The following is a 26,620-nucleotide window of genomic DNA, read 5'->3' on the forward strand; positions in this document are numbered from 1 at the left end:
ACGACGTGTCGCGCGCAAGACCCAGCTCTGTAGGTCAAAGGTCCTAAACTCTAACATCGGCCATAACTACTCATTCAAAGTGCCATCGGGGGCATATGTCATCCTATGGAGACATCTCTTGTTCTTTGTTACTATTGCTTATATCTTACTGTAACTTCACATTAACATTGTTCAGCATGCGAACAAAGTATTTGCTGGGGCTGGGCCGGTTAAACCTAAGGTCAAGGTCACCAAGGTGTTATACCTAGGTTATTTTTAAGGTTAATGTTTTTTGGCAACCTTTGTTTTTCTGTCATATCTTTGTTACTATTGCTTATATCTTACTGTAACTTCATATAAACATTGCCCAGCATACAGTCAGGGGCAGGTCTATTATACCCAAGGTCAAGGTCACCAAGTTGCTATTTTTCTGTCAAATCATATGGACAACTCTTGTTTCTTAGTTCTGATTTCTCCCATATCCATACCCTCCCCCTTCCTGTTTTGCTCCACAACCCTTACAAAACTTATATTTCATACTCTTTTAGGACCCCACCCCCACCATTATGTTGAGCGGGTAGGCACTTTGAGTTGCCCTTTTGTCTGTCCTGCTAAATTTGTGTCAAGCATATTATGCAAAAAGTGTTTGTCTCAGTCATCAAAACTCACAGATGATCCTTGTGTGACCTTCTACCAAGATTGTTTGAATTGTTTTGATGTTAAAAAACACGGCTGCCAGTGAGCATGGTGACTGTTCCCTATATCTATATAGTAGAAGCTTAAAAATATTTCTGGTATGAAACTGCTGGCATGATTTTAACATAATTTCGCACAAATGGTCCTTGTGTGACCTTGTAACCAAGATTGTTCAAATTATTTTGATTTGTCATTAAACATGACTGCCAGGGGAGTTGTCACTTTTTCCCTATATGTATAAATTAGAAACTTTAAACATGTTAAAAATGTTCTTGTCATAAATAGCAAGCCCAATTTTAAAACAATTTTACATTTTTAAAACAACTTTACATAAAATGTTCCTTAGATATTTGACATGATGATGTCTACTTAGTGGATTTGAAGACGAGTATCCAATAGAAGTGTGATAGCAGGCTTTGACTGTCTACCGTAATTGTTCAAATTATTGCTCTGGGTGTCACTTAGCAAGACCAGAGTTACGGCCCTTGATTTAGACAAAAATATGCATAAAGTCATACAAGTTTGTATCGTATGTTTCTCAAAAAGTAATTGACTTAGAGTCATAAAACATTAGAGGGTTGTTATCATGTGTAGTTGTGCATCTGGTATTCTGTTTGGAATTTCACTTAGCCAGATCAGAGTTATGGTCCTTGGCTTAGTGAAAAATATGCATTAATTGCTTATAAGTTTGTGTTGCATATTTCTTAAAAAATGTTTGACCTAGAGTCATGAAATCATGTACACTGACAAGAAGTGGAGGCACCTGTGGCCTATGGACACACATTTAGTTTTTGATTTCATTTTGCATCAGAAGAAGTGAAGATTTATTTATTTTTAGAATTTGAAATCCACTAATTCATCACCCACATGAAATACCTTTTTACTGAAACTTAAAGGTTTTTTTCCCCCATCGAAATTAAATGTTTTTGAAGGAGATAAACAAATGTGGTGCTTGGCTATTTGTTCTGCTTTTCCTGCTTATTTTCTTGTGTATGTATGCCCCCCTTCAAAGAGGGAGGGGTATATCATTTTGCAGAGGCCGGTTGGTCCTTAGACCAGTCGGTTTCTGGATGATTACTCAAGAACACTTGGGCCTAAAATCGTGAAACACAGTGACCTGAAACAGTCAAACCTTTCCGGACGACAACTTGAGAATGCTTGGGCATGGGATCACGAAACTTAATAGGAAGGTTGGTCATGACCAGTAGATGACCCTTTTGATTTTGAGGTCAGTAGGTCAAAGGTCATGGTCAAAGTGACACGGAACAGTTAAATGGTTTCCAGGTGATTACTCGAGAACGCTCGGGCCTAGGATCACGAAACTGAATAGGAAGGTTGATCACGACCAGCAGATGACCCATATTGAATTTGACATCAGTAGTTCAAAGGTCAAGGTCACAGACCTGGAACAGTTAAACCATTTCCGGAAGATAACTTGAGAACGCTTGAGCTTAGGATAAAAAAAAAACTTAATAGGGAAGTTGATCATGATGAGCAGATGGCCAGTATTGATTTTGAGATCAGTAGTTCAAAGGTCAAGGGTCACAGACCAGGAACAGTTAAACCATTTCCAGACGATAACTTGAGAACACTTGGACTTAGGATCACGAAACTTAATAGGGAACTTAATCATGACCAGCAGATGACCCTTAGTGTTTTTGAGATCAGTAGGTCAAAGGTCAAGGTCACAGAAACCCGGAACAGTTAAACTGTTTCCGGACGATAACTTGAGAACACTTTGACCTAGGATCACCAAACTCAATATGGAAGTTGATCATGACCGCAGATGACCCTTTATGATTTTGAGGCCAGTAGGTTGAAGGTCAAGGTCGCATTGACCCAGATCAGCAGAACTTTCTTTTGCCAATTAACAGAGAATCCTTTGGTCTAAGACCACATTTGATATTGAAGATTACTCTGTTCTGTGGTTGCTAAGTCATAGTATGAGCTGTTGTTCTTTTTTCAGAGATGTAGCTAAGTTAGTTCTCGACCTTGGTAATTTAAAAATAGGAACAGAAAAGAACCAATCAGATGATAGTAGTGAGCCGAAAAGTCCACGTTCACTGGAAGAAGTGATGTTGACGGCGTATGATAAATTTAACATCAAGTTGGATAGAGTACAGTTACTGATGGCTCATGCAGGTCAGGCTTTATACTTCTTTAATCAACTTTAAAATTAAGGAATGTTTCTAGGTATAATGTGAGTACTTTTGTAATGATGGAACTTAAATAATTAATTTGCAGCCTTTTTATGTTGAGCCCTCCAGCTGCTTACTACAATTAAGTTATAACCTCCGAGATATTTTGTTTTGAAGGTCAATAGATTTTATGGTATTTGGAGTACAGTAGCTGTTAACAGTTTCATTAAAGGAAATATGTTTTTACTGAAAACATGTTATTACACAAGTACATCAATTGGGGAATATCAAAATTGGTATCATTGATGAAATCTGCAACATAACTGATTAAAAAATCCTTCCACAGAAGGTGTGAGCAATCTTGATAGTAATTAGCTGTAATTATCAATTCTGTGGTAGAATTTCATAGTAATATTTGATGTCACGGAGAGTTAACTGTAACAGACTTTCTCTTGCTGCAGGTGAAGATTGGCAGAAGGCACGGTCCTTGTCCGACTCCAACATGCACATCTTGTGTCCTATCTCTATCTCAATACTGCTGCAGAAATGTATGTTTGATAAAGATCCACGCATGGCAAAGTAAGTACGAGTCACCTTATGTTTGATCAAGATCCATATATCTTACACTGCAATGTTTGATAAGGATCCACGCATGGCAAAGTAAGTATCTTACACTGCAATGGTTGAAAAGGATCCACGCATGGCAAAGTAAGTATCTCACACTGCAATGTTTGAAAAGGATCCACGCACGGCAAAGTAAGTATCTCACACTGCAATGTTTGAAAAGGATCCACGCACGGCAAAGTAAGTATCTCACACTGCAATGTTTGAAAAAAAAATCCACACATGGCAAAGTAAGAATCTTACACTGCAGTGTTTAAAAAGGATCCACGCATGGCAAAGTAAGTATCTTACAATGCAGTGTTTGAAAAGGATCCACGCATGGCAATGTAAGAATCTTACACTGCAGTGTTTGAAAAGGATCCACACATGGCAATGTAAGAATCTTACACTGCAATGTTTGAAAAGGATCCATGCATGGCAATATAAGAATCTTACACTGCAATGTTTGCAAAGGATCCATGCATGGCAAAGTAAGTATCTCACACTGCAATGTTTGAAAAGGATCCACGCACGGCAAAGTAAGTATCTCACACTGCAATGTTTGAAAAGGATCCACGCATGGCAAAGTAAGAATCTTACACTGCAATGTTTGAAAAAAATCCATGCATGACAATGTTAGAATCTTACACTGCAGTGTTTGAAAAGGATCCACGCATGGCAAAGTAAGTATCTTACACTGCAATGTTTGATAAAGATCCACGCATGGCAAAGTAAGAGTCCCTAAATGGTTGATGAAGATCTACCCATGGCAAAGTAAGTAAGAGTCCCTAAATGGTTGATGAAGATCTACGCATGGCAAAGTAAGTAAGAGTCCCTAAATGGTTGATGAAGATCTACGCATGGCAAAGTAAGTAAGAGTCCCTAAATGGTTGACGAAGATCTACGCATGGCAAAGTAGTAAGAGTCCCTAAATGGTTGATGAAGATCTACACATGGCAAAGTAAGTAAGAGTCCCTAAATGGTTGATGAAGATCTACGCATGGCAAAGTAAGTAAGAGTCACTTAAGTTTGATGAAGATCCACACATGGCAAATAAGTATGATATCCTGCAGTGTTTGATATAGATAGACACAGGGCTAAGTAAGTATGATATAAAGATGCCTACATGACAAGGTAAGTATAATACATGGCAGTGTCCGATATGATACACTGCAGTGTTTGATATAGATAGACACAGGGCTAAGTAAGTATGATATAAAGATGCCTACATGACAAAGTAAGTATAATAAACTGCAATGTCTGATATGATACACTGCAGTGTTTGATGAAGATCCACACAGGGCTAAATAAGTATGATATACTGCAGTGTTTGATGAAGATCCACACAGGGCTAAATAAGTTTGATATACTGCAGTCTTTGATGAAGATCCACACAGGGCTATATAAGTATGATATACTGCAGTGTTTGATGAAGATCCTCACAGGGCTAAATAAGTATGATATACTGCAGTGTTTGATGAAGATCCTCACAGGGCTAAATAAGTATGATAAACTTTAATGTTTGATAAAGATACACACAGGGCTATATAAGTATGATGCGATAAGATCAAAGCATGGCAAATGAGTGTGATGCACTACAGCTGCTGGGAAAACTGAAACATGAATTAGTGTTATAAATAAAATATAAATTGCAAACCTGATTGTGTAAATAGTTCTAATTACATTGATTTAAAATTAACTTAATTGTTTCACATCAGTTGTTGGAAAACTGCATAATATAGTTTTTGACATTATATTTGTACATGGTTCGCACAGGTCCTTAAAAGTCCTTGAATTTGATCCTAAGTCCTTGAAAAGTCCTTGATTTTTTTCTTCCAAAAATCCCCTGAAAAAGTACTTGAATTTTGAAAAAAAAGGTAGAAAAGTACTTAAATTTTGCTAAAAACGGGGGTGCAATCATATTGTAGGGGAAAAATACAAAAAATAAATAATAAATAAGTCAAAACGAGCGAAAAAACGGTGTAAAATAAAAATACATGCACACCCACGGAGGGAACACTAGTTGAACACCGTTTCGGTACGGAAGTTAGATATGGAATAGCGATTTTCACAACATTAAAATATTATGCGCAAGGTCATTGTAGCGTGACTATCAACAACAACAATGAGTGACCCAAAAAATAAGTGTAGTTTCGCCAATAAATAGCTTACACAGGATGATTATTCATCGTGGTTAAAGGAGTTTAAGTCAGACAAGCATAAGTGTATGTGATAAACTCATTGATGTCGGAACTGTGGGAGAAAGTGCGTTGAAATCACACGCGAAAACAAGAAGTGAAGTCCCTTGAGGACAAATTGAAAACTACAAATGTAGTCTTGAGAGCTTGAAAGACTTATAAGAAACATGTACTAAGTATGTATACAGGCAAATATAGCTCATAAAAGGTAATCCCATTGAAGATCTCATAAAGGTTAAGATATGCTATTGTAGCTTATGGAAAATAAAACTGTTCTGTAACTTTTCTTCTGTCATAATACCTTATGAAGAGCCTAAATGGTTTTGTAATTTAAGATTTAAAGCGATTAAAATAGTCCTTGAAAATCCATAAAAAGTCCTTGAAAAGTCCTTGAATTTTTTTTGCCAAGTCCTGTATGAACCATGTTGTATAAGTTTTAATCCATTTGAGACAAGACCATTATGAAAGTCATTAGTACTGTATCAATAGTTTTATCTTTTTTTCTGGATCATTCTTTATAGAGTTTTGAATATTCAAACTCTGCTCTAGTAGGGATTGAGCATACCTGTCAAGGGGGTCAGTGCTCTACTGTTGTGACACTGCACTGTTACTAGCCACTAATAATTTGGAGTCACTGAGTTGAATGTTGCAATTGGTTGCTTCTGGTAGTTTATCTAGATATCATTTGGTGCTTCTATTAATTTATCTAGATATTACATTTGGTTGCTTCTGGTAGTTTATCTAGATATTACATTTGGTTGCTTCTGGTAGTTTATCTAGATATTACATTTGGTTGCTTCTGGTAGTTTATCTAGATATTACATTTGGTTGCTTCTGGTAGTTTATCTAGATATTACATTTGGTTGCTTCTTGTAGTTCATCTAGATATTACATTTGGTTGCTTCTGGTAGTTTATCTAGATATTACATTTGGTTGCTTCTTGTAGTTTATCTAGATATTACATTTGGTTGCTTCTGGTAGTTTATTCATCTAGATATTACATTTGGTTGCTTCTGGTAGTTTATTCATCTAGATATTACATTTGGTTGCTTCTGGTAGTTTATCTAGATATTACATTTGGTTGCTTCTTGTATTTTATTAAGATATTACTTTCGGTTGTTTCTGGTAGTTTATGTAGATAGTTTATTTAGATATTACATTTGGTTGCTTCTTGTAGTTTATCTAGATACTACATTTAGTTGCTTCTTTTAGTTTATCAAAATAATACATTTGGTTGCTTCTGGTAGTTTATCAAGATATTACATTTGGTTGCTTCTGGTAGTTTATCTAGATACTACATTTAGTTGCTTCTTGTAGTTTATCTAGATATTACATTTGGGTGCTTCTGGTAGTTTATCTAGATATTACATTTGGTTGCTTCTGGTAGTGTATCTAGATATTACCTTTGGTTGCTTCTGGTAGTTTTTCTAGATATTACATTTGGTTGCTTCTGGTAGTTTATCTAGATACTACATTTAGTTGCTTCTTATAGTTTATCTAGATATTACATTTGGTTGCTTCTGGTAGTTTTTCTAGATATTACATTTGGTTGCTTCTGGTAGTTTATCTAGATACTACATTTAGTTGCTTCTTATAGTTTATCTAGATATTACATTTGGTTGCTTCTGGTAGTTTATCTAGATATTACATTTGGTTTCTTCTTGTAGTTTATCTAGATATTTCCTTTGGTTGCTTCTGGTAGTTTATCTAGATATTACATTTGGTTGCTTCTGGTAGTTTATCTAGATACTACATTTAGTTGCTTCTTATCGTTTATCTAGATATTACATTTGGTTGCTTCTGGTAGTTTATCTAGATATTACATTTGGTTGCTTCTTGTAGTGTATCTAGATATTACCTTTGGTTGCTTCTTGTAGTTTATCAAAATATTACATTTGGTTACTTCTGGTAGTTTATCAAGTAGTTTATCTAGATATTACATTTGGTTGCTTCTTGTAGTGTATCTAGATATTACATTTGGTTACTTCTGGTAGTTTATCAAGTAGTTTATCTAGATATTACATTTGGTTGCTTCTTGTAGTTTATCAAGATATTACATTTGGTTGCTTCTGGTAGTTTATCAAGATATTACATTTGGTTGCTTCTGGTAGTTTATCAAGATATTACATTTGGTTGCTTCTTGTAGTTTATCAAGATATTACATTTGGTTGCTTCTGTTAGTTTATCAAGATATTACAACCATGTGATTTTGCTTCAGGATGAAAGTTAGAGGCGAACTACCATTGCTAAGTTTGAACATGTCAGACCATCGACTACAGGAAATCCTGTCACTGGTACAGAGTATTCCACTCCCTGAGAGCACTCCCGAGGAACCTGCCGACCAGTTTGCTGAGGTAAGTAGGTTTTAATGGTCCTTTTCTGAAGCAGTGTTATTGAGATAATCAATTCACTGTAAGCTGCAACTTAGATAATCAGTTCACTGTAAGCTGCAACTGTAAGTAACTGCTTTTTAGCTCACCTGTCACAAAGTGACAAGGTGAGCTTTGTGATCGCGCGGTGTCCGTCGTCTATGCGTGCGTGCGTCCGTCCGTCCGTAAACTTTTGCTTGTGACCACTGTAGAGGTCACATTTTTCATGGGATCTTTATGAAAGTTCGAAAGTGGGTCACGTGCCTTCAAAAACTAGGTCAGTAGGTCAAATAATAGAAAAACCTTGTGACCTTTCTAGAGGCCATATTTTTCATGGGATCTGTATGAAAATTGGTCTGAATGTTCATCTTGATGATATCTAGGTCAAGTTCGAAAGGGGGTCACGTGCCGTCAAAAACTAGGTCAGTAGGTCTAAAAATAGAAAAACCTTGTGACCTCTCTAGAGGCCATATATTTCACAAGATCTTCATGAAAATTGGTCAGAATGTTCACCTTGATGATATCTAGGTCAAGTTCGAAACTGGGTCATGTGCCATCAAAAACTAGGTCAGTAGGTTTAAAAATAGAAAAACCGTGTGACCTCTCTAGAGGCCATATATTTCACAAGATCTTCATGAAAATTGGTCAGAATGTTCATCTTGATGATATCTAGGTCAAGTTCGAAACTGGATCACGTGCCTTCAAAAACTAGGTCAGTAGGTGAAATAATAGAAAAACCTTGTGACCTCTCTAAAGGCCATATTTTTCATGGGATCTGTATGAAAGTTGGTCTGAATGTTCATCTTGATGATATCTAGGTCAAGTTCGAAACTGGGTCAGGTGCGGTCAAAAACTAGGTCAGTAGGTCTAAAAATAGAAAAACCTTGTAACCTCTCTAGAGGCCATATATTTCATGAAATCTTCATGAAAATTGGTCAGAATGTTCACCTTGATGATATCTAGGTCAGGTTTGAAAGTGGGTCACGTGCCTTCAAAAATTAGGTCAGTAGTTCAAATAATAGAAAAATCTTGTGACCTCTCTAGAGGCCATATTTTTCATGGGATCTGTATGAAAGTTGGTCTGAATGTTCATCTTGATGATATCTAGGTCAAGTTCGAAACAGGGTCATGTGCGGTCAAAAACTAGGTCAGTAGGTCTAAAAATTGAAAAACCTTGTGACCTCTCTAGAGGCCATACTTGTGAATGGATCTCCATAAAAATTGGTCAGAATGTTCATCTTGATGATATCTAGGTCACGTTCGAAAGTGGGTCACGTGCCATCAAAAAGTAGGTCAGTAGGTCAAATAATGAAAAACGTTGTGACCTCTCTAGAGGCCATATTTTTCGATGGATCTTCATGAAAATTGGTCAGGATTTTTATCTTGATAATATCTAGGTCAAGTTCAAAACTGGGTCACATGAGCTCAAAAACTAGGTCACTATGTCAAATAATAGAAAAAACGACGTCATACTCAAAACTGGGTAATGTGGGAAGAGGTGAGCGATTCAGGACCATCATGGTCCTCTTGTTCTATTGGAATCTTCAAGCTTTTATTTATAAATTTTGATAATGTTGTATATATGACAGGGTCCAGATATGTTACCCACAGTGGATGTAAACGAGAACAGGATAGCAAAGAAAGTACTGATTGCAGAGGAGGAAAGTAAGAAATCACCCGAGCGCAGCGAATCCATGGAGTTTGTAAACTATACTGATCTTGAACTGGAATTTGTTCTTAATGAGGTAACTTTGAATTTCTTACTTATCCTGATGTTGAAAGATAATTTGTTCTTGAGGAAAGGAATTGCTTTACTTAATTTGGTTTGGTGGGGGTGGGGGCACTTAGATTTGCCTCCTTTGTCTGTATGTCTTGCTTTAAAACTTATAAATATAATTTGAAAATTCTTCAGTCTGTCATGACTTGTAACCTTTTAAATAATGTCTTCCCTCATTAAAATCATTGCTATTTGTTTTTTTTACATTTAGATTAGTTTAAACATAGCACAGAGATTAAAGAATGAGGATGTACCCTTGCTTAGACTTGCTGTTAATGACCTTGGTACTAGTGTCAAGGTCAAGACGTATGACCTTTCAGCTGAAGCTTTCCTTGGAGGAATACATGTGCAATACCTGAAAGTTAATGGTAAGTCTGTGATGTTTGATCATAAATAGAGAGTGTAAGTTGGTTTTGAATGATTTAGCATTGGATTTAGCTTTATTAATATCTCTAAAAAAATGGCCTTTTGTATCTATATTTGCTTCTATGTCCATGTATTTCATTGGTCATTATTCACACAATCGTACATTGATGAAAGCTGGTTCTTCAGGTCAGTTCAGTAATTGTTTGTTTATATAAAATACATTGGGGTATAAAAAGAAACAGATTGATCTGTCCATATCTTACAGAATATTTTTGGACTATTGTCTTGTGATACTTTGAAGTAGTTCTTTCATTTCCACAAACTGCTTAGTGTATTAATCATGAATGAGGAGAGACTGAACAGCAAAACAGTTTCAATTTTGAAAGGATTTTTAATTGTATTGTGTCAGTTTTTCTACACATACAATGAGAATTTGAAAAGAAGTTATGCTATCCATGTGTGTCATTTTGACTGGCAGTTAATATAGAATTGACTAGTCAATTGAAGCAGGCTAACAATGCTTCAACTGTAACTAGCTGCCCATGTTACAATAGTTTTTGGTCAAAATTAATACAGGGCTGTTTAGAATTTTACTTTGGGTAACTGTATCATGTGTTCAAGCGGAATCGACTGTATTTTTATAGTTGTTCAGAATGTATTAAAATGTACAGGTAAGCTGAATATTGTTCAGTACGAAGTCTCGCTTAAAACACGGGCACTGCTGGTAACCAATGATATGCTTATATGTGCATCATTTGTATATTGTTCAGTCCAAAGATGCCTTTTGCATCATGCATAATTTTTGTTTTAGTCAAGCTTGAATATAATTTGACTGCAGGTTTTGCTGTTTGTTATTTGTTGGAAATCCAGAAAATGGCTATTACTGTCTGTTACTAACGGGAAATATGACAGTAAAAATCCATTACTTGTAGGCAATCTAGAAAGTGTAACATTAATAAAAATAGTATAAGATATAAAGTTAACAGTTTAAACTGAAACATTTTTGTAAATCAACTTTACTCTTCCAGTTCAAAATCATCTAAATTATAGTGAATGTAAGCAGAGGTTTTGTTCAGCTATGTAAAATTAGAGAGGAAGTGTGGTAGTATGTACTGGTAGTAGACTAAGGAGAAGTTTCCTTACTTGTGAATATATTCATGCAGCTCATTTAAAATTAATAGCAAAGCAAATGCTATCGATGACAAAATAAGAAAAACAGAGTTTTCTTAATTTTATTAGATTTCCTTTAATACTGGTGATTTTCAGTTATGAATAGCCCTCCTACAAAGTGCAGTAAAATTTCTACAACATCTTGCCCATTTAAAATGTGTCATGATTTATTATGTATAAAAATGCAGCATAACGTTCAGTTCTTGTGTTAACACAGCATATTAACTTGCATTGGCAAAACTGTCACATGTAATGTGTTTATATGTTTATGTTTGTTTTCTATGTGTTTAGCTGAGGACACAGACAGCAAATATGTGAAAGGTTTGGTTATAGATCTTGTCTGTTATATATATATACTGTTTGCTTGGTTCACTCATCAATGCCTGTGTCTTTGGACCTTAATTTTGAAATAATTCTTATCTTTCATGACATTTTTTTGATCCTGATGTAAAAAAAAATTATACACATGTTTAAAAAGAAATGTAATCACAGTTGCTTTTGAAAGTAAGTTGAAAAATTTATAAGTTTGTTGTTAAAATTGTGTCCCTTTTTTCATTATAATACATGTAATTTCTTAAAATAACTTTTTTTCAGAAAAAAAAAATGTCTGTTGTATTGAAATAGGTTTTAAATATTCATGTTGTATTTTACAGTATGATGTCTAGGTCCAAGCTCAACAACTATCCATTTAAAGATTTGAAATATTTTGCAGTAAAGGTCCTAATCTGACAGCATCAGGCAGAGATTTTTTGCCATATTCCATTCGTTGGAAAATAGAAGTAAAGTACTCGGAAATTATTAATATTTGATTATAGATCATTTTATGGTGCAAATCCATGATTTAATGCCACTGAACAAGGGAAATTCATTTTTAGCTCACCTGAGCAATGCTCAGGTGAGTTTTTCTGATCGCTTGATGTCCGGCGTCCGGCGTCTGTCGTCCGTCTGTCAGCTGTCTCTCGTCCGTCAACATTTAGCTTGTGTATGCGATAGAGGCTGTATTTTTCAACTGATCTTCATGAATTTTGGTCAGAATGATTACCTTGATGAAATCTAGGCCGAGTTCGAAAATGGGTCATCTGGGGTCAAAATCTAGGTCACTAGGTCAAATCAAAGAAAAACCTTTTGTATGCAATAGAGGCTGTATTTTTCAATTAATCTTCATAAAATTTTGTCAGAATGATTACCTTGATGAAATCTAGGCCAAGTTCGAAAATGGGTCACCCGGGGTCAAAAACTAGGTCACTAGGTCAAATCAAGGAAAAACCTTGTGTATGCGATAGAGGCTGTATTTTTCATTTTATCTTCATGAATTTTGGTCAGAATGATTACCTTGATGAAATCTAGGCCGAGTTTGAAAATGGTTCATCTGGGGTCAAAAACTAGGTCACTAGGTCAAATCAAGAAAAAACCTTATGTATGCAATAGAGGCTGTATTTTTCAATTGATCTTCATGAAATTTTGTCAGAATGATTTCCTTTATGAAATCTAGGCCAAGTTTGAAAATGGGTCACCCGGAGTCAAAAACTAGGTCACTAGGTCAAATCAAGGAAAAACCTTGTGTATGAGATAGAAGATGTATTTTTCATTTTATCTTCATGAATTTTGGTCAGAATGATTACCTTGATGAAATCTAGGCCAAGTTCGAAAATAGATTATCTGGGGTTAAAAACTAGGTCACTAGGTCAAATCAAAGAAAAACCTTGTGTGTGCGATAGAGGCTGTATTTTTCAACTGATCTTCATGAAATTTTGTCAGAATGATAACCTTGATGAAATCTAGGCCAGTTTTGAAAATGGGTCATCTGGGGTCAAAAGCTAGGTCACTAGGTCAAATCAAAGAAAAACCTTGTGTATGCGATAGAGGCTGTATTTTTCAATTGATCTCCATGAATTTTGGTCAGAATGATTGCCTTGATAAAATCTAGGTCAAGTTTAAATATGGGTCATCGGGGATTAAAAACTAGGTCACTAGGTCAAATCAAATAAAAACCTTGTGTATGCAATAGGGGCTGCATTTTACACCGGATCTTCATGAAATTTAATCATAATATGAAATCTAGATGGAGTTTGAATATGGGTCATATGGGATAAAAAAAACTAGGTCACCCGGTCAAATTAAAGAAAAACCTTGTGTATGCAATAGGGGCAGCATTTTACACTGGATTCTCATAAAATTTAGTCAGAATGATTGCCTTGACGAAATCTAGGTCAAGTTAGAATATGGGTCATCTGTGGTCAAAAACTAGGTCACTAGGTCAAATCAAAGAAAAACCTTTGTATATGCAATAGAGACTGTATTTTTAGCTCGACTATTCGAAGAATAGTCTAGCTATTCTACTCACCCTGGCGTCGGCGTCGGTGTCGGCGTCACACCTTGGTTAAGTTTTTGCATGCAAGTACATACAGCTATCATTTAAAGGCATATAGCTTTGAAACTTATTTATTCTTTTTCTAGGTCAATTACCAACCTCACTGGGTCAAGTTCCATAACTCTAACATGTATTTTGAGCAAATTATGCCCCCTTTTGGACTTAGAAAATTCTGGTTAAAGTTTTGCGTGCAAGTACATACAGCTATTACTAAAAGGCATATAGATTGGAAACTTATTTTTTCTTTTTCTAGATCAATTACCTACCTCACTGGGTCAAGTCCCATAACTCTGACATGTACTTTGGCCAAATTATGCCCCCTTTTGGACTTAGAAAACCCTGGTTAAAGTTTTACATGCAAGTTACTATGTCCAAAACTAATTCAGATATTAAATTGAAACTTCACATGTGTCTTAAGGGTTATAAAACTAGTTGATAGAATCAAGTTCCATAACTCTGACTTGTATTTTGGGCAAATTAAGCCCCCTTTTGGACTTTGAAAATTCTGGTTAAAGTTTTGCGTGCAAGTACATACAGCTATTACCAAAAGGCATATAGCTTTGAAACTTATTTATTCTTTTTCAAGGTCAATTACAAACCTCACTGGGTCAAGTTCCATAACTCTTAACATGTATTTTGAGCAGATTATGCCCCCTTTTGGACTTAGAAAATTCTGGTTAAAGTTTACATGCAAGTTACTATTTCCAAAACTAATGCAGATATTGAATTGAAACTTAACATGTTTCTTCGGGGTTATAAAACTAGTTGATAGCATCAAGTCCCATAACTCTGATATGCATTTTGGTCAAATTATGTCCCCTTTCGAACTTAAAACTCTTTTGATATTTAACATTTTGGGTAATAATTTCCTGCTTCTGTGACAATATTTCGAATAGTCGAGTTTGGCTGTCTTACGGACAGCTCTTGTTCAATTGATCTTCATGAAATTTGGTCAGAATGCTAGCCTTGATGAAATAAAGGTCAAGTTTGAGTATGGGTCATCTGGGGTCAAAAACTAGGTCGCTAGGATATATCAAAGAAAAACGTTTTGTATGCGATAGAGGCTGTATTTTTTAATCGAGGTTGATGAAATTTAGTCAGAATGATTGCCTTGATCAAATCTAGGTCAAATTCGAATGTAGGTCATCTTAGCTCAAAAACTAGGTCAAATTGAAGAAAATGCTTGTTTACACTTAAGAGACCACATTTTTGATCCAATCTTAATGAAAATTGGTCAGAATATTTGTTTCCATGAAATCACTATGTCATACATGTTTACACTGTTATGGTGTGTTTATCAGGTGAGCGACCTAAGGCCATCTTGGCCCTCTTGTTGTTTTATCTTCAATAATTTCCCAAATTTTAGTCACCATTGAATTGGTGCAAATTCTTACCCTGCAGAGCAAAATTTCTAATGAAAGAATTGAAATAATTTATTTCTGTTAGAGAAATTAACAAAAAATGAGAGCAGAATGGAATATGGCAAATCTGTTATGTTTATAATGCAATGGTGGGCAGTGCATGTATTCTAGTTGTTGCTTTTACTAATACAAGTGATACAAGGTACAGTGTTATCAAGGAATCATAGAAAGACTAACAGTCAGTGTGTACGTACTGACTGGGTATGTGCAATCTCAAGTATGTTCCTTGTTAACTTTAGTGTAGAAAACGAAGGTATTAAAATTATATGCTGGACTTGACATTGAATACCAGGGAAAAGTTTTGGTATTTCAGTTAATGCTACATGGCATCATTATCATCAGCATATTAAAGACAGACTTTAGTGCTGGTAATGGTTAGGACATAAAAGTTACGGTACCTTTGTTTTGTTAACCAGGTTTTCAACGAAAACCTGAGTTATTAAATTGGGGTAGATGTCGGTCGGGCGGGCGGGCGGCGGCGGCGGCGGCGTCAAACTGGTGTTTCCGGTTAATAACTTCTGTTTCGGTAAAGATATTTGAATAAAACTTGGTATGTATGTAGCTTATATCAAGACAAAGGCTGGGATTGATTTTGGGGTTTCTGGGGTCAAGGTCAAGGTCACTGTTACTTAAAATAGAAAAAGGGTTTCCGGTCAATAACTTTTGTTCCGGTAAAGATATTTGAATAAAACTTGGTGTGTATGTAGCTTATATCAAGACAAAGGCTGGGATTGATTTTGGGGTTTCTGGGGTTAAGGTCAAGGTCACTGTTGCTTAAAATAGAAAAAGGGTTTCCGGTCAATAACTTAACTTAGGAATGAGCTATCTTGATGAAACTTGGTGTATAGAAAACTTATATAAAGTTGTAGCTTGGGATTGATTTTGGGGTTTCTGTGATCAAGGTCAAGGTCATTGTTACTAAAAATAGGGTTAGGGTTAGGTTAGGGTTAGCATATCTTCTACATGCATGGAGGGATTTTGATGAAAGTTGGCACAATTGTTCACCATCATGAGACGGAGTGTCATGCGCAAGAACCAGGTCCCTAGGTCTAAGGTCAAGGTCACACTTAGAGGTCAAAGGATACAAGAATGAAAACTTTGTCCAGAGCATATCTTCTTCATGCATAGAGGGATTTTGATGTAACTTGGCACAATTATACACCATCATGAGACGAAGTGTCTTGCGCAGTTCCCTTCTTTAGAATTACTTCCCTTTGTTGTTACTATAAATAGCTTATATTGTAACTTTTTCATTACAAGACGTAGGGAAAAATCGAGACCACTTTTCTGTAGTACAACATGCATGTTACATCCAATTTTGAGGTGTATTTTGACCAATCTCTACCTGGTAAGGATTTCTGTGTGGACTTACAATTTTTTTTTTTGTATTTTTTTTTTTTTTTTTTTTTTTTTTTTTTAAGATTAACTTCCCTTAGTTGTTACTATAAATAACTTATATTGTAACTTTTTTATAATTGACCGTAGGGAAAAACCAAGACCACTTTTCTGTGGTACTACATAGTTGTTACTTTCTAATTTTAGGTGTATTTTAAGGTATCTCTACCTGGTAAGGAGTTTTTTTGTGGACTTAGAAAAACAAAAGAATTACAATGATTACTAAACAACCACAAAATTAAAATTACATCTGCAAATACAGGTGCTAGAGTAAAGAAATTTGCTGTGACGGGCATATATTGTGACATTCTGGCACTCTTGTTTATTCTTATGAAAAGTGTTGAAAACCTGGTTTCGTGGCATTGCCGCGTTTCTTGTTTCGTGTATATGTTTGTTTGCTTATTTGTTTGTATGTTGGTTCAGAAATTTGTATTTGGCTGAATATGTTGGGCATGATGTTTATTCAAAATAATGTTGCACAAATTGCCTTCATACAAGGTGAGGTTTTGCAAGAACCATATCCCTAGCTTGAAGGTCAAGGTTTATAACTTAAATTGGTTCATTTGTGTATAAATAACTGACTAACCTTCAGGGAATATCAAAAAGGTCATAGTAGACAGGGAGTCTCTATACACAATCTGACTAGGAGAGGTCTTGGCTTTAGGCAAACAATACATGTTCTAGTTAGCGTTTTATTAAGGACCTTTAAACACTCGGATAAAGAATGGAATATTTTAAATGACCTTTTAAAACATAGTTTAATTGAAAGTTCATTTACAGTTCTGGTGAAGTTTTCTCCCTTTGAGTGGGTGGGTTAGAGAGTTGTTATTATAAAGGTTGGAAGTCGGGGCTCGGGGCAAAGAAATCGGTTGCTATAGGCATCAGACGGGGTCGCTAGAAACAAGACAGTTTTAATGTGGAATACATCAGGAGGAAATAAAAAGGCCGTTATAGACAGAAAGTCACTGAAAGCAAGGGGTCGCTAAGGCAGTCTTTACTGTAGTTCTAGTTATTTATGTTACCCAAGAACCATGACACTGCCTCAAAAGTCAAGGTTCATTCTCAACTTGGTTCATTTTCATATATAAATTGTATTATTATATTCCTTACTATATATAGTAACAAAGGTGCAGAGGCCAGAATCCTGTAATTCTGCTCTATAAGGGGAACTCAGTGTTGGACCCCCGTGTATTGTGTCATTTTGGATGCCATTTTACTCCTGTCTTATCATGGTTAAAAGATTCCTTCACGTTCTATATTATTAAATGATTGTAACTAGCAAGTACTTGTCATTTTATTTAGGTATATATATAGTAATACGTGTTTGCATACATGCCAAAACTGTATCGAACATGGTTGGACTGGAATGCAATACGTACATCCAAGAAGCATATTAACAGGTCATGGTCATGATGCAAGTCAAAGTGCCATATACAAATGTATTACAAGACACACACTGTTGTGTCATTATATGCCAAAAACTCTATGTGTCGTCACTTACATATTTACTGCTGGTGTGGGCATTATATTCTGTGTAATTTCATGACTTGCGTTATGCATGATTGTAGGACATGACTATTGCAGCATGTAACTGATTTCATAGATTGCCTGATTAAAGTTCTATATTTGATAAATATTGTTACTTTTAGTGCTTTGTTTTTTAATTTGCTTGTTGAATCTGAAAAAAGATCACATCTGAATAAAAAAAATCACTGCATTTAAACCTAAATTATTGATCTTTAAAAACAAATTCTTTTGGCAATTTCGTTGCACAGTTGTAGTGACAGCTTGCAACTTCAAGTATGTTACTTTATAAAATTTTTTTCTCAAATAAGAAGAAAGCAAAATAGTCTTAAAAAAAAAAAAGAAACAACAAAAAACGTTTTGTGATCTTACTCTGCATCAACAGGCACTAGAGTCACATAAACATGTACCATCTTGTCAAACAAGTCTGGAAATTGTCTGCCCTTTCCAGATTAACAAAGTATGGTCTTTTTTGGAAGAAAATAGATATTTTAGTATATATTTAGAAGTTCACCTAATTGTAAAATTGAAATAAAGACCACAAATGAACATGAAAAATATATCCTTGACCAACAGTATTTTTGCCCTTAGATGAATACAACAGGATGGTCCTTGTTCATGTGACAAAACATATTAAGTTTATTATATTTTATTTGCTTTGTAGCTCAATATTCTTTATTTATAACACTGTTATTTTTATGCATGCCACACAGTTTCTGATGACATTGCCTCACAACTGGGTGAAAGTTTATTCCAAGGTCAGTGTAACTATAAATAGATTTTGTGTTACTATAAATAGATTTTGTTCTGCTTTAACTTCTGCAAGATGTCCAGTGATTTTCTGAGAAGAGTACAGTAGGATGATTAGTTTTAGCTGACCAGAGCATGAAGTACTCAAAATGGCTTACTATGATCACCCTCTGCCCATCCTCCATTGTCCACTGTCACAATTTTGGCCCAGTCTTAATGAAACTTGGTCAGAATGTTACTCAACAAATAAATTATGGGTTATCTTGGGTCAGATTCTAGGTAACTAGGCAATCATTTTCCTGGCCAAAATGTTTGTCTCTATGACATCAAGGACATGTTGAAACTGGGTTAAGGTCTTAAATTAGGTCACTAGGTCATATTATAGGTAAACCTTGTAGACATACAGGAGGCCACATTTTCTACTTGATCATCATAAACCTTTGTCAGAATGTTCGTTTCTGTGAGATCTAGGTCAATCTATTTTACATGAGGTCATATAAAAAAACTTTGTTAACACTGGAAGTCCACATTTTCCATTTGGTCTTCATTGAACTTTTGTCAGCTTAGCTCTGTAAGAGGAATGGCTAGCAATTCTCAAGCTCAGTAAGAGGAATGGCTAACAGTTCACAAGCTCAGTAAGAGGAATGGCTAGCAGTTCTAAAGTTCAGTAAGAAGAATGGCTAGCAGTTCTCAAGCTCAGTAAGAGGAATGGCTAGCAGTTCTCAAGCTCAGTAAGAGGAATGGCTAGCAGTTCTCAAGCTCAGTAAGAGGAATGGCTAGCAGTTCTCAAGCTCAGTAAGAGGAATGGCTAGCAGTTCTAAAGCTCAGTAAGAGGAATGGCTAGCAGTTCTAAAGCTCAGTCAGGGGAATGGCTAGCAGTTCTCAAGCTCAGTAAGAGGAATGGCTAGCAGTTCTAAAGCTCAGTAAGAGGAATGGCTAGCAGTTCACAAGCTCAGTAAGAGGAATGGCTAGCAGCTCACAAGCTCAGTAAGAGGAATGGCTAGCCGTTCTCAAGCTCAGTAAGAGGAATGGCTAGCAGTTCTCAAGCCCAGTAAGAGGAATGGCTAGCAGTTTTCAAGCTCTGTAAGAGGAGTGGCTAGCAGTTCTCAAGCTCAGTAAGAGGACTGGCTAGCAGTTCTCAAGCTCAGTAAGAGGAATGGCTAGCAGTTCTCAAGCTCAGTAAGAGGAATGGCTAGCAGTTCTCAAGCTCAGTAAGAGGAATGGCTAGCAGTTCTCAAGCTCAGTAAGAGGAATGGCTAGCAGTTCTCAAGCTCTGTATCTGACATTTTCACATTTCATTTGATCTTTGTCTCTAATCTGCATGAGAAAGTTGTCAGGAGTTGCTGAGAATACATGAATACAAGAGGATGTAAAGTGTGTTGCACTTTTCTTCATCTCTCATTGCCAAGACTGCTGTTATTATGTCTCCCACCACACAGTGGTTTGGGAGACATAATTATTGATTTACTCCAGTCTGTGTTTGTGTGTGTCTGTCTGTCCCAAAGCTTGTCCGCACTCTAAGTCAAACATTTCTCATCCGATTTTCACCAAACTTAAACAAAATGTGTTGGACCATAAGACCTCGGCCAGATACGACAACTAGCCAAATCGGTCCAGGCATTTTGGAGTTATGGCCCTTGAATTACCAAAAAACGACCTTTTTACTCTTGTCCGCACTCTAAGTCGAACATTTCTCATCAAATCTTCACCAAACTTGAACAAAATGTGTTTGACCATGAGACCTCAGCCAGATCCGATAACTAGCCAAATCGGTCCAGGCATTTTGGAGTTATGGCCCTTGAATTACCAAAAATCGGCCTTTTTACTCTTGTCCGCACTCTAAGTCAATCATTTCTCATCCGATCTTCACCAAACTTGAACAAAATGTGTTTGACCATGAGACCTCGGCCAAGTTCAATAACTAGTCAAATCGGTCTAAGCATTTTGAAGTTACGGCCCTTGAATTACCGAAAAATCGGCCTTTTTACTCTTGTCTGCTCGCTGAGTCAAACATTTCTCATCCGATCTTCACCAAACTTGAACAAAATGTGTTTGACCATAAGACCTCAGCCAAGTTCAGTAACTACCCAAATCTGCCCAGCCACTTTTGAATTATGGTCCTTGAATTACTGATTGGATCCACTCGTCCAGACCATCTAATTGGATCCACTCGTCTAAACCATCTAGAGAAACTAGACATTTTTCATAGGGGCAGTTGTGGGAGACATGCGCTTTTCTCAAAAGCATCTCTAGTTTTTATTCTACATTTCAAATATATGTATATGAACTGACCCAATTGGTAGCATAATACATTTAGTTTTGGACACATTTTCAAATTTTTAGTAACTGCCAGTATGTTAGTGATAGTTCTGTTTAGATGATGGTCAGGCATCCTCACTTTTATTTCAGTGACAGATCGAGGCCCTGTGATTAACCTAGTCAACACACCCAGACCTGAAGGAAGCAATTCAAAATTGCTTGCTGTTCATTTTCTAAAGGTTAGTGTTTATAATTGTAAGGATACCAGTCATTTATCTGGTAAATATTTAGTGGGAATTTAATGATTTATGAAAGGAAAATGTTTAGCTGGACTATTGGAGAGCTATTATGTCTGCTTGAGTGTTGGCGTCACACCTTGGTTTAAGTTGCGTGTAAGGCTTCATCTTGTTGACAGTTGTTTTTGATTGAAACTTCACACAATTCCTCTCAGACGTCAAACATACTGTAATCACCAAGTTAGATAACACTCACTTGAATTTAATGTAAAAGTGTGGCCCTATTTTGGTTCAGTTCTTATTTGCAGCTATCCACTTAGAAAATCACTTTAAGTTCAACTGAATGTCAAGCTGTATCTTGGAAACACCTACATAGATCAAATCAAAACTTCTTACAGGACTTCCTTCCTTACATAACAAAGTTAACATTCGTGGTTGAATCTGTTTGGTATAGAAAATAAAATTGGTGTAAGTTACTGTCAAGCTGTATTTCTGTTACAACTGCATTTATTGGATTGAAACACAAAACATCTTACTCATCAAACATACTGAAATCACCAAGTTAGAGAACTCCTGCTTTAAATCAATTCAAATATCTGCCCAATTCTGTACACCCAAATATTCTTGGGAGGGGAGTACTTAGATTTTCTCTTGTCCATCCATCTGTCTGTCTGAATTTGTGTTGTGCATATCTCAAAAAAATACTTTACATACAGTCATCAGACTGCACAGGATTGTAATTCATTGTGTGAAGTTTGACACATACTGTGTCAATTGGGATTTCACACAACCAGAGATTTATGGCTTTAAACTTAATACTGAGACAAGGAGTTGGGGACCCCAGTGTTCTACAAGCATACATCTAGTTTACTTAAAAAATTTGGTTTAAAGTTTATTCACAAGTTGTTATCATTGCCATAATAGAATTTAATATGTTGTATTCAAATAGTCTTTTGTAAATCTTATGTTTGTGAGTTAGTTAGTTTGTCTGCCTGCCAGAAGACCATTTAGTTTTGATCAATAACTGGAGAACACATTAGCCTTTGGGTTTCAAACTTTATGGGATGATTTTCTGTGAATAGAAAATTACTACGGTTGTTTATGAAGTTAGCAGGTCAAAGGTCAAGGTGATAGTGACGTCATGTCTGATCCATAACTAGAGAATCGTTTGGCTTACAGCTGTGATAAAATATCTTGTATTCTTGAAGTGAGGTTTTATAATCAAAGTTTGTTTTAGAGCAAGACTAATTCAACAAGAAAAAGTTAAATACAGAAGTATTTTAAGAACTGACTTTGTCGAGCCCCCTTGTGATTAAGAAGACGTATTCGTTCAAATGGCTGTTCAGTGTACATCCATGCATGCGTGCGTCTGTACGGATTTGTTTTCCTGACCATAACTGACATGCATGGATCAATCTTGTTTATATTTGGCATGATATTAACCTCAGTGAGACAGAGTGTCATGCGCAAACCCCAGGTTCCTGTGTCAAAGGTCAAGGTCAGAGTTGGAGGTCAAAGGTCATGTCAGATCTTGTCTTGCCCTTAACCTTGACATACATTGAGGAATCTTGTTTATATTTGTTGGAGGTCAAAGGTTATGTCAGATCTTGTCTTGCCCATAACTTTGACATGCATCGAGAATCTTGTTTATATTTGGCATGAAGTTTTAACGTAATGTGCAAACCCCAGGTTCCTATCTCAAAGGTCAAAAATCATTTTAGAACTTGTCCAGGTGATAACTTTTGATAAGTATGGAGCAATCTTTTTTCTTTGGCATGAATGTTCACCTCTGTGAGACAGTGTTGTGCACAAACCTCGGATCCTATTTCCGCTTGAGGGGATCAAAGCCTGTAACTTTGCCATGCATAAAGCAGTCGTTTTTTAATTGGCATACATGTTTGCCTCAGTGAGACAGAGTGTCACATGCAGCTCCCAGTCCTTTTGACAGCTGGTGGGCTCGACATGTGGTCATCTAGTTAAGATTTTTGTGTATTTATTCATTTCGCTAGGCCAACACAGATGGTCCAGAGTTTGCCACTACATACAAGAAAACAGAACAGTCTGTGAATGTAGAGTTCTCTGCCCTTGAACTACTGTTACATCAGGAGTCTATATTAGACCTACTGGTGTTTGCTCAGTCAATCCAGCCACCAAAACTGACAGAAACTGAACAGAAGGCAACAGAGACAAAAACTGAGACAGAGGAAAAGGCCAAGGTTACAAAGAAAAGTAAGCTGTAGTCACAAGTATCATGTAGTCTGTTACTAGTTTGTTTTGTATTAAATTATCATAGCTTGAGTGTGACAAAAGCTTGAAACTTTTTTTGTGTCATTAGAGAGCACTGGTGTTTGGAAGTGTAATTATGACCACAACAGGACTTGAACACACAGCTTAGGTTAAGTAACTTGCATCTTGGCCACAAAGTAAGTAGTATTCTTATGAAATGTGTCAGGGAGAGCTGAATATTATATCTAGATTTATCTTATTATCTGAATCAGTTCTGAAGTTTTTTTTACTTCTTTGAATGTTATTTGTATCTCCAATAAAACTGGCATGGGTTTTTCTTGTACAGAGGGGTTTAGCAAAGATCCTGAAGTGATTGACATGTCAGTGAAGGCTGCCCTCAAGATGTTTTCCGTCACAGTCTGCTCTGACGAGAAATTGATTACTGATGTGAGAATTAAAGGTAACCTCTCTAATGCTGTTAGGTACTGAAATTAAGTGAGCTTTTATATGAAATGTTTTTACTGCTAGTATAGAATTTAATCAGGAAAAAGGTGGAAAAAGTACATATCAAAACAATGCTATAATGAGCATAATGAGCAATGTAATGTGGGGAGGGGATGTTGAAGGACAGGTTGTTTGATATTATCTGAAACATTGGCTATATTAGTTTATTTTGCTTAAAGAAGAGGAGATAATTTGATTTTGCAGTGAAGAATTAACATTTAAGTCAATGTTTTGATGAAAATCACCTATCATTCAAATTAAAGTTGTGACTTGTAAATTAAGATAAAAGGCATTTGATTTTTATGAAATTTCAGTTTTTGAAAATGCTTAAAAGATGTCTTGTATAAAAACATATTGTAGTGTGTTTATGATAATTAGCTTTACGCAGAAACACGTGAGTATCCCAAAAGCATGTGAAGATGGCAATGCTAGGTAATTTTAAACATTGTTTTCTGTGCAGATGACTCTTCTGTTGTCATCTTTAATGCCACAGCACACATATGAATTCTTAAATTATACTGTTTGAAGTTACACTGTTACTTTGATAAATTTTGCCTGTAGGTATAGAAGCAAATGTGACTCTTCAGGAAAGACAAACTTTAGTGGGAGCAGTGCTTAAAGATATATCTGTGAGAGATCCAAGCCCCGCAACATTCTATCCAAATGTAAGTATTGTTTACATGTGAAAAATCCAAGCCCTGCAACATTTTATTGTTAATTTGTGAAAGATGCAATATTTCTATTGAAATGTGAGTTTTGTTTATATTATCTGAAAGATAGTGGGGAGTGGTTAAGGTTGCTGACTTCAAATTATTTACCCCTCCTCACTATTGGTTTGAAACCTTTCATGAGAAGTATAATTCTCCGATATGAGGAAGCCATCCAGCTGAATTATGGAAGGTCCCGATGGTTTTCTATGTAGTTGCTCGTGATGAAATAATGCCTAGAGGGGCACCAGGGATCTTGCTCCACCATCAAAAGTCGCCATGTGACCTATCATTGTGTTGGTGAGTCAGTAAACACAACAAAAGAAACTTGGGGACTAGGGCAGCAATACATTTATCCTGAATATGGCTCTCTGCCATAAAAAAATGTATCTGTGTAGATATGATTAATGTTGGGGTATATGTTTTTTTGAAGCAAATACAAGAAATATCTCAGACAGTGAAATATAAGCCATTAACCTATCTACTTACAATACAAACACAACAAGGAATCTCCTAGAAATGTGATTTGTTTTATTTATGCAAGTATACTAGACATCCTGTGCAGCTGGATGTTGGCTCTGAACCTTTCTATTTAAAATGAAATATTTTCAAGATATGATTTGTAATGGCATGTATGTTTTATCTATGCAGATACTAGAAATCCAGGGCAGTGAAGTTTTGGCCCTAAATCTGGCTATTTACAATGAAAACACAGCAGGGGATCGCTATGAAGATATGAGTAATGTTGATATGAAAGTGGAAGTTTCTCTAGGTCAGATCAAGGTCACATTCCTCAACAAATATGTCACTGATTTACTGGTAAGTTCTATGTTTAATCCCTTTATAAAGAATTTAAATGCATAGAACACTTCTCAGTTTTGATCTGTAAAACGCATTAGATGTTAATTTTGATACATTTTCACTAAACCTTTGTTATTACAAAAGGTAGATCTACCTGCTATTTGGTCAGTAAATTTTCATTTAACACCCAATTTGAATAATAAATGATACTTACCAAATTTTAGAAATTTAACAGGGTAAAGGTTACATAATATATTTCATTTGTTCTTTACTGAGGGCTTTCATATTAAATTCAAGAAGATTTGATAAAGCCAAAAGATTTCCATATATTTCAGCTCAACTTTTCAAAGAATAAAGCGGACTGTTCTACTTGTAATAATAATAAGCAATACTGTTTGCATTACTTTCAGGTTAAAATCTTATGGCTTGTTCCTCATATCTTTTCTGTCTACAACAGTCTTTTGTTTTCAGAATAAAGTTTAAATATTTGTAGTTCTGCTTTATGATATATTTCGTTTTTGCTGTGCAGGGTTTTCTTGACAATTTCCAAGAAGCACAGAAGAAGATAAAAGAAGCTGGTGAAACCTTGGCAGAATATTCCCAGGATGCTGTGCAGAATTTACAAGAAACAGCTTCAAGATTGTCTCTTTCTGTTGACATGAGAGCCCCAATAATATACATGCCCCAGAATTCAACATCATACAATATTTTGATGGTTGATCTAGGTCATTTGTCAGTAAAAAATGCCTTTGAGAAGCCTGGCCAGAGATCAGCTAATGGAGTACCAGCTGTATTAGATAAAATGAATGTGACCTTGACCGATTTAAAAGTTTCAAGGTAAGGACAGTTTATTCAATAATTAGGTACTGTATTCTTTGTTCCCTGCAAACATTTTTTGGGGGGTTGTGTGTGGGGACTTAGGGTTGCCATTGTCTGTATGTGTGTCTGTCTGACAAAATTTCTGTGGTGCATATATGAATAAGTATTTAACCTAGCATCATCAAACCTTTTAGGAATATAAGAACAGATTTATGGCCCTCATCTTAGCCAAATATATGCTTCAAGTACCTAAAAGTTAGTGTCATGCCTATCTCAAAAAGTATTTGACCTAGTCTCATGAAACTTAAAAG

At 35.8% G+C, this 26,620-nt stretch overlaps 1 protein-coding gene across 11 annotated transcripts in view; it reads left to right on the top strand.

Annotated features, from left to right (window-relative positions):
- LOC123542107 (intermembrane lipid transfer protein VPS13A-like) overlaps positions 1-26,620 on the top strand; it is a 227,438-nt gene that overhangs the window by 57,524 nt on the left and 143,294 nt on the right. For 8 of the 11 annotated variants that reach the window (XM_053531671.1, XM_053531674.1, XM_053531680.1 and 5 more), the window contains exons 21-33: positions 2,642-2,817; positions 3,275-3,392; positions 7,833-7,968; positions 9,573-9,728; positions 9,972-10,128; positions 11,588-11,617; positions 18,721-18,765; positions 21,167-21,255; positions 23,262-23,481; positions 23,825-23,938; positions 24,544-24,647; positions 25,341-25,508; positions 26,020-26,327. In XM_053531671.1, coding sequence (XP_053387646.1) covers positions 2,642-2,817; positions 3,275-3,392; positions 7,833-7,968; positions 9,573-9,728; positions 9,972-10,128; positions 11,588-11,617; positions 18,721-18,765; positions 21,167-21,255; positions 23,262-23,481; positions 23,825-23,938; positions 24,544-24,647; positions 25,341-25,508; positions 26,020-26,327 — 1,821 coding nt within the window. The remainder of the gene's footprint in view (positions 1-2,641; positions 2,818-3,274; positions 3,393-7,832; positions 7,969-9,572; positions 9,729-9,971; positions 10,129-11,587; positions 11,618-18,720; positions 18,766-21,166; positions 21,256-23,261; positions 23,482-23,824; positions 23,939-24,543; positions 24,648-25,340; positions 25,509-26,019; positions 26,328-26,620) is intronic. The other 3 variants (XM_053531678.1, XM_053531676.1, XM_053531679.1) reach the window with 3 other exon arrangements.

Source organism: Mercenaria mercenaria, chromosome 19 (assembly GCF_021730395.1).
Source record: "Mercenaria mercenaria strain notata chromosome 19, MADL_Memer_1, whole genome shotgun sequence".
NCBI classification, from domain to species: domain Eukaryota; kingdom Metazoa; phylum Mollusca; class Bivalvia; order Venerida; family Veneridae; genus Mercenaria; species Mercenaria mercenaria.